Source organism: Athene cunicularia (assembly GCF_003259725.1).
Source record: "Athene cunicularia isolate RWA chromosome Z unlocalized genomic scaffold, athCun1 chrZ_part2, whole genome shotgun sequence".
NCBI classification, from domain to species: Eukaryota; Metazoa; Chordata; class Aves; order Strigiformes; family Strigidae; genus Athene; species Athene cunicularia.
The window spans coordinates 18,538,932-18,548,145 of record NW_020799143.1 but is presented as its reverse complement, the minus strand read 5'-3'; the positions used below and the strand labels follow the sequence as shown (position 1 = coordinate 18,548,145).

Genomic DNA, 9,214 nt, shown 5'->3' with positions numbered 1-9,214 from the left:
TATATATATATATATATATATATATATATATATATATATAGTAAGGGTTATAGTTTGTTTATCCACAAACTGATTGTCTGGTAGTCTTTGTGTCCAGCTCTATACCTGTTCTGTTTGAGATACCCTAAAATTAACAGGGAGAAACCTGAGCTTTGCTATAAAGGCTGAATTTTCATGGGAGCCAGCCAGTAGCAATGAGATTGCTATACAAAACACCAAAACATTCTCGTCCTCTGAAAAATTATCATATCCTGAGAGGCTACTTTTAGTAAACCAAGGAATTTGTACATATGTTAAGGTAAAATATGACAGAACAGCTATGACTGATAGCTGCTCATGCAGATGTACCCAAGATAGCTTTAAATGACTTGGCTCTTTTCCATACCTCTCAGTAATTACCAAAGAGTCTTCAGGAGCTTCACAAGCTTTGTCAGTACCCTGACTATTACAAGTGAAAAAGCAACATCAGACCTTACAGTGTAGGTATCTTATCTAAGTTAACCTAGCTCAGATCTGTGTAAAAGAATGAAAATCTCAGCTCACAAGTGTAGAGCTCTCCACCTGCTTATGTTATGGGATTTACTAACTTCATTTCAGCTAAACTAATTCCAGCAAAAAATATATATAAGATTTCTAAAACAAGTTCTTTCATATTTTTCTCCACAAACACTGTGTGCTAGAAGATTCTATCCAAAATTATGCAGAAATCAATGGGACTGTATTCTGTAGAACAGCGAATGAGTTTTCAAACTGGAAATGTGTAAAAATGTGCAACCAGTTTTCTTATCAATCAGATTTAAAAAACAAAAAAATATTTCCCAAAGTTACCAAAGTGTAAAGAATAAGACAAATGTTAAGGCATAAGAAATTCTGAGAAAAATCAACACAATGTTGTTCTGGGAATTTGAAGATAATGTGTCCAGCCAACTGTTAACTCTATCAGATTGAAAGGAAAATGTAATATTCTACAAAAATCTGAAGTGATAATCTGACAAAGACATTTAAAATATCAAATACTTACAAATCCATACTCTAAGTCCCAGCACCAGCAGTAATTGAAAAACCTAACGAAGACAGCTCTCAAGAAATCACCAATCAGAATTGTGATGTATGTTGTCATTGTGTCAGAGACTGTCAGCCGCACAAATTCCTGTTAGAGTAAATTTTATTTTTATTATATTTAAACAACTAATAATTACAATAATAATGAAATATTCAAGTAGATCCCTAACTGTACCTACCCGGCTGCAACTTGGAAAAGACTCTTCCCCTACACTACATTCACTGATTCTGAAAAATTCCAGGAGAAAAACAGCCCCTCACTTGCTAGAGGTGTCCTTTGCTCTAATTTGTGTTCATATTATCAGATGAGACTTCCAGGATATGATTAGACTGGGAAAGGCTTCCAGCCAAGTTTGCTGCTATAACAGAAATCTGAGCTGATATCTTAAACTGCTTTTGATCCCCTTGACTTTGGGAAGAATTAAAAAAACAAACCAAACCAACCAAACAAAACCAACAAAATAAAACAAAAAGTACAAACAAAACAAAACAAAACAACAACAACAACAACAAAAACAACAGTTAATGGCTTGCTTTCTCAAGGAACCCCAACTCCCAGTGATCGTGGAGAGGAAAGAAGGAAATCTTAATAGAAATCATCATTCATCTACTTTTATTTTAGTAAGTCCCACTATATCCTACTGTAACAGGCTTTACTCCAATAGCCCAAAAGGCTATTATTCTCCCTGATCTGAAATTAATGCGATAATTAGTGCAGTGATGAGCTCTTGGTGTTCTTAGCTTCTTATTCAGCACCAGTGAAAAAAATAGAGGGATTGTTTTTCCTGGCTGTCGGCTCCCTGCTGGTGATTTATTCAGTCAGGTGTGAGATTGTTAGAGTGATGGAGCAACAGCAAAAAATCTGTATTCAGTAGTGAATTCATTCTTATGCACAAAGCAATGGTGAGGTATGATCAAATACAGGAACAGAGGTTGTTAGAAGATTCTTTGGAAATTACATTCTATATTATTAGGTCAATAAGAATAAACGTTGAACTGAATCATATGAAATGGCTGAGCAGATTTACCATTAAACCACTACTGTTCTTTTGCATTATGTTACCTGGCTATGATACAGATGACTTCTCAAAAGAAAACTGCTGTAAAAGTTGTCTTATTTGTATTTCTTTGTTGAGCTCTTTTTTTTAATCTTTTCTATAGGTCTGTTTTAGTCAGGAACTGGTAGTGCCTGATCAAAATTCTAATCAGAATTATCACATTTATTAGGGTTGTGACAAATCAAAGATTTCACAATTGTTGAACAGGTTTTACAAGACAAATATGGGATGAGAAAGAGGAAGGTAAATGAAGACAATAGTGAAAAGGAAGGGGAAAAAAAGAAACTTTTTCTATGCTGTCAACTATCAGGAAAAAGAACTCCCTACTAGACAGACTTCAAAGAAACTAAACTTATTTTTTTTATTTAACTTTTTAGCTTTGGAAAAAGTCCCACATCTGCTTTTCCTCTCATTTTCCCAACTTAATCCCACTCATTAGTAGAGGGTTTAGATATCAGATCTTGTAAAGACTACCATCTATTTTCAAATATGAGATCAAAGCAGTTACATTACCTGTCCTACCATAGTTTCCCAGCATGGTCCTCTGGGGACATCTGCAGGGTCCACCTCAATTGGAGGAGCAGTCGAATTTTCTGGAATAGTACCATTGTATAGACTAGCTTCCCATATTGACATGTTATACTTGACTATCTTTTCTTCTTCCAACTAAGTAAAGAAATAAATTGGGAAAAAAAAAAAAACAAACCACAATATGAACTTGTTACCAACTCTCAATCTTTTCTACTCCAATACTCCCATTACCATGGTGCTCAGGCATGAACATGATTTACAGTGGAGAAAGAGAACATCTTTCACTATGTCTGTTACTGGCTGGAAATCCTCATCCTTGCCCAGCTACATGTTGAAAATAGTGAAGGTAAGTAAATATCTTACCTTGAGATTGATTTCATCCATTAGGGCGATAATGAAAGTGTAGAGATTGCCAAGAAAAAGAGCAAAGATTCGTCCCAGCTGCCATCTTAGAGCTATTCGAGGGTGGTAGTTTTCCAGAGAACTGATTACATCAAATAAAGTTGGACAGAACATTCCTAAAAGTGACATAACCATGTTCACCTTAAAAGGGGGAAAAGAAAAAAAAGAAAAGAAAAAAAAAAAAGTTTGCAGTGAAATGTTGGATGCAAGTTCTTTTATTATTATTGATTTGGGTGGAGGGTGCATTTTCATTACTAGTTTTTATTTGGGTTTTGCTTTAATGAAAAACAAAATCCACTCTGGGAGTCACAAGATGTTTTCATAAAGGAAGAAAGAGATGAAGATTCAGTTACAATCTACTGCAGATGGATATATGAGAACTTTTTTTTAATTTTATATTTCACTTAAACCTCCAGAATAATCAAATGTTAGTTATTTTGACCAGAACCTACATTTTAACCAAAATTCTACTATCAGAGAACTCAGCAAAACCTAATTCCAGTACTGTTTTCTGCTACCTCTATCACACCTTGCAGAAACATAGATGTTTGATAAAAAACATTCCTACAAAAGTATTGCACTAAATTTTTCTGAGATCTCACCCAAAGTTAATTCTAGATGTTACAGAATCATAGAATATCTCAGGTTGGAAGGGACCCATAAGGATCATCGAGTCCCACACCCTTCTCCTCACAGGACTACCTAAAACTAAACCATATGACTAGGATTTTTTTTCAGATGCTCCTTCTGACATTGCTGTGACCGCTTTCCTGGGGAGTCTGTTCCAGTCACTGACTACACTTTCAGTGAAGAACCTTTTCCTAATGTCCAGTCTGAGGCCCCGATGCAGCTTCATTCCATTTCCTTGTGTCCCATTGCTGGTCACCAGAGAGAGGAGATCATCACCTCCTCCTCTACTGCCCCCCTTGAGGAAGTTGTAGACTGTGATGAGGTCACCCCTCAGCCTTCTCTTCTCCAAGCTGAATAAACCAAGTGATCTCAGATGTTCCTCCTAAGTCTTGCCCTCAAGGCCTTTCATCATCTTTGTCATTTTCCTCTGGACACACTCTAATAGTTTGATTTCATTCATATATTGATATACCCAAAACTGCACACAGTACTTGAGGTGAGGCCACACCAGTGTAGTGCAGAGTGGGACATCCACCTCCCTCAACTGACTGGCTATGCTGTGCTTGCTGCACCCCAGGACATGGTTGGCCCTTTTGGCTGTCAAGGCACACTGTTGACTCTTATTCAAGTTAATAACCCCCTTAAAGGATTTCTCTTTCATGCATTAGATCAGTCTTTCTTCAGATGGATGTAAATTTTGTCATTCACAGAACTAGCACCCACCATCTACCATTCTTTCTCTTTTGCTTTTTCTGAACCTGGCTTCTACTCAATTCATTTGATGTCCCTTAGTTCTCATACTAGAAGGCATAGTGAATATGTATTATAGAAGAAAACGTATGTCCTTTGGGCAGTTTTAAATATGGTACCTGCTAACTTTATTGAAAGTTTCCTTGTTGTTTCATGGGAGAGGCAGGACAGAAGTCACTACTTTTCATATTCTTGAATATTCAATGCTTTCTATCTTTTTATTATGTTCTGCCTTTTTTACCACTTATCTGAAGCAAGCATATTCTTTCTTTTTTGTTTTCTATTAGCATTTTTCCATGCTTTGACTATTCATGCTCCCCATCTCAAAAAAAAAAAATAAAAATCTAATTCTGGAGAAAAGACATTATTAAGATAAGAGATGAAATGTGGCACAGAAATTTGCAAAGCTGAAAAGTGAGAAATTATTACAAATAAAACTGCAATGTTTTACTAAGACAAAAAGTAGCACACTGAGTTTTAAAAAAAAAAAATAAATGATGGGTTCTATATTTCAAAATCATAAACATTTGTTATATAGTTTCATAAATATATTGTCATTATACTTTTTAGTTTCTTGTGAAAAGAGCAAAGAGCAGAGAAATCATCCTTTGAATTGACCATTTAATTTCAGCCACTTAATCTAGTTTGGCTCCAGAAAGGAGTTGGTTTGTGTTCTGGACTGCTTGTGAACTTGAAGCTCAGGTGCTCGAACAGATTTTCTTCCCCTGTTTTTATCAGTGACAGTTTTGCTGCTCTGTGTGACTTAAAAATTGCAGAATGATATGCCGGAAGGGGGCATGCTGGTATGCATCCATGGTAGATTTATGGTTGATGGACAATGTGGTCTTATGCTCACTATCTGCTGAGTGAATCTCAAAAACCCTCTCTGCCCTACTCAGATAGATTTTTCCTTAAGAAAGGAACAACAGCCAATAGGCACCTACTAATTATTAAAACTCTGGTTCAAAACACAGTCTTTATCTCTCTGTGCATTAACTACTCCAGATACCAAGGCCCTGCATTACACTCTGGAAGCTAGAAAATTACTGCTTGCACAAGCTTTTCCAGCTGCTATGACTCTGGTAAGAAATCACATCTAAACAGTAGTCCTCCTGGAATATTAAACTGTGCCAACATAACATTAAATATTGAACACTGACTGCTTGTTGGTCAAATAAAAAGTTCATTAAGAGCAAATAGTCTAGCTAAAGTAAATCATATCTTCCACTAATGATGGTTGCAGTAGTCATAGATTTGTCTAGCATCTGCTGCAGAAAGTACTAATAAAGACCTATTTTTCTAGTAAATACAGTTTCATTTTCTAAGAACAAATTAAATTGAAATTATATTTCATACTAATAAAAGCTGCCTGATGATTTCTAGAATTAAACAAAGCATTGACAACATTTTTTAATAACTTCTATATAAATGTACTCCATATCCACTACCAGGAACATTAAACTAAATAGCAAGTTATTTGTGGCAAAAGATCTTATAGGGTTGTTTCAGCTTGCAAGACCTGAAGTGTTAAAGCCATACATTTTTGTTGCTGGGGAACAAAACAAAACAAAACAAAACAAAACAAAACAAAACAAAACAAAACAAAAGTGTAAAACTTATCTCCTCTTTGCCCAAATGTTAATGATTCTGATTCACAGAAACTAGTCTGTCTCCTCATAAGTTTTCTCTGCTTTTAAGTAAATTTAATTTTAAACAGTACAGAAATAGATTTGAGAAAACAGGGTACCTCAGTAACAGACAGATATACTACCTTCTGGATCTGCAGACTAACTTCCATCAAATAAGAAAAGTCAATTTTGTTCACCAATTTTCATCCAATTTCAGGACCCTTTACCAAGGGAATCACTGACATTATTCTTATTTTTACCAAAAGTTCCACAGTCATGGGGAAATTGTCGCATGGTGCAGAATCATCATTCATCCTTCACCAATCACTAAACCACAGTCATGGTATGAGGAGCAATGTAAAGACTGATGAAATCCCTTAACAGTCCCAGTCTGCCTATTTCCACTAATGTCCTGCTCTCCATGACACACTAGACAATTTTATCTGGCAGAACTAGGTAATGCCTATATGGAGAGGGAGTTTAAAAATTTGCATTATGACAGAGGATAGTCAGAATCACGAGTGTCACTTTATTGGGCTGGAGCTTCAGGTACAAATGATATAAGGTATATTCCCCCTGGATTGTTCCAAGAACACCATACTTACATGTAAGTGGGTTTTAGTACATCTAGTTTTTAGGTTTTTAATACATCTAGTGTGATGAAAATAAATTTCTTACAAAAGAAGCTTAATATTTTTATGAAAAATGTCAATTTTTACATACTGTTGCTTAAATTGTATGTAAGAGCTGTAATTCCATTTGCTCTAAGTAGTACATTAAGTGTTTATGGAGATTTTTTTCCCCAGTCAAAATATCAGTTTATGTATTAATGATACAAACATAAGAGAGCTTGATCTAGAAAATAAGAAAAATATTTAAATGGGTTTTACGTAGAAGCCAAATATATTTATGTAAATAAATACTAGTATCAAATCAAGGGCAAGAGTTTGTACCTCTCAAATATGTTCATTACCTGTCACTAAGAAAAATTCTCTAGCCAAATAATTGCAAAGTATCCACTCTCTTTTAGAGACACACCTGCTCCAGATCTTAGTTCTGTGACAGAGTCTTAGCAGGGTTTTTTTGTAAAGCAAACAAAAGTGAAACAATGAATGTAAACATGCATGTGTTTAACTACTTTCCAGATTGCAGCATAAACTAACATAACAGCTTTTGGTAGCACAGTTCATGTTAGTACAAATCTGTTACCACATCCTTCAACTGAGAGAAAACTGAATTCCTCTTGAACTGTCTTCATCTGCTAGTCTGTTGTCACACTCAAAGCTTGTGGTTTTTTAAGTCAAGATTTTGTTGATTACTTTTCTTACTCATTGTATCAAAATCTAGTAACTTTTATCAAGTAACTTGACCCAAACTCAATCTCAACAGCCCCACTTCTCTGGATTCGAGAGGTGGATTGCTAGAGTTTTTTATGTTAGCTTTGCAGTCAGGTTTTGGTGTTGAAAATTAAGAATTCCTCATTCCATCATCACCCATCCCAGCATCTTTTTGCCTTACCTTATTTCAGGTATCTCCACTCCAGCTCAGAAGATGAGTTTTAAGTAGCATACAGCTATTTTACAACATATACAGCAGTGTCTTTGCTAAGAAATTAAAACCTGCCCAGGTTTTCACATAGCAACACTGACTTCACGTGCTTACTGCATATTGTTACAGAAACACTATAACTGTACAATTCTATCATGCAGGGCTGCATCTGCTCTAGAAGAAAGCAGATTAAGCACAAAAAAAAAGTGGTATTGAACTCGGGCTAGGCGGCTGGAATTGGAACACATGAGTTTCATTCTGTTGCTACACTTAACTTTGGATATGCCCACACACCAGCCACTTTGCTTGGGCCAGTCTCAGAAGGAAAGCAACAGGAGAGTGGGCTCCTTGAAGAGATCTTGTGTGTCCACAGAGTGGCTGGAAAACAATCTTAAGACCACAGAGGAGGAAAAGTAAAAGCCTCAGAAGAAAACTAAATACAAAGGGACATTTTAAAAGAACCAACCAAGGAATAATTTTAATGAAGAAGGAAGCAGAAAGGCAAGAACAATTATTTTGTTAGATATTTACCACCCACACTCAGAGTATTTAAATTTTCAGGGGGGGAAAAAAAACCCAAACAAACAAAAAAAAAACCAACATGCAGAGTAGAGGAACACAGTTTCAAACCACATCTATTTTAGAAATGTGCTAGCACGAACTTCATTTCTTTCCCACCACCCGTAGTTCTCCAGACCTTCCAGGGCAAATTTCTGAGATCTTCTGACAACAAAAAAGATGAGGTATCCACTCCCAGCAAGGGTGCATAGGGCCAAGAAGTTAGCAAGAACCCTCAGGAATCGAGTCAAGTGAATATTTTCCTCTTTTCGGCTCTCCTGCTCTTCTACAATAGCTTCCTGGAGTTGTTAGGAAGAAAAGAATATTATGACTACTTTAATGTTCAAGACCCCACATTCCTTCCCCAGTTCTTAGAAGTCAGTTGAACAAACTACAAAGATGAGAACGCATACCTAGGCATCATGTTTTGGGATGAGCTTATATTGTCTCATAAAATTTTCTTTGGACTCTGGCAGACCCTAGGGTTTTCGCTCCCCAGAGTTCACTTTGCTTCTGTTGAATGTGTTCCCACTGAGTCTTGTTACACCTGCACTTGTGTGACAAAAAACCCTCAGCATGTTCTGTCAGCTTGCAAGGTGCTATGAGGCTGTGACCCAGCAGGATAAATGTGTGATTGATTAGCTGACAAAAAAGGAACTTTCACTCTTAAAAAGTGTCCATTTGTGAGAAAAGATCAAAAGTTTTATTCTGAAAGTCATCAATTCAAAAGGAATGAAAAAACAGTTTAGGTGTAGGAATCCCAAAAAAAGGCAAGCAGTGCACAGATACAGACTGCAGAAAAAAACTTTTGCTCCACGTTTACCCTTGGCCGGGACTGATACTGATCAAAACACTGGTGCAGCTACAATCTCTGGCTCCTACTTTTGCCAGCAGAAAGAGCTTTTACTCTGAAGTGTCCTCATGAAAAGGGAGTTTGGTTTCAGCTTCTCACTTCAGTATAGAGATCAGTTGCCCAGAGGGGAAGCTGAACTCCTGCATTGTAATAATAACACTGCATGGCTCTGTTTTTCTATTGACTTATGTTTA

General features: G+C 36.3%; 1 protein-coding gene across 4 annotated transcripts in view; it reads right to left on the bottom strand.

The window, feature by feature from the left end:
- Positions 1–9,214, bottom strand: part of TMC1 (transmembrane channel like 1) — a 68,285-nt gene that overhangs the window by 13,723 nt on the left and 45,348 nt on the right. For all 4 annotated transcript variants that reach the window (XM_026866267.1, XM_026866269.1, XM_026866271.1 and 1 more), the window contains 4 exons: positions 8,272–8,466; positions 3,015–3,194; positions 2,634–2,786; positions 1,022–1,150 (listed from right to left, as the gene is read on the bottom strand). In XM_026866267.1, the coding sequence (XP_026722068.1) occupies positions 1,022–1,150; positions 2,634–2,786; positions 3,015–3,194; positions 8,272–8,466 (657 nt within the window). The remainder of the gene's footprint in view (positions 1–1,021; positions 1,151–2,633; positions 2,787–3,014; positions 3,195–8,271; positions 8,467–9,214) is intronic.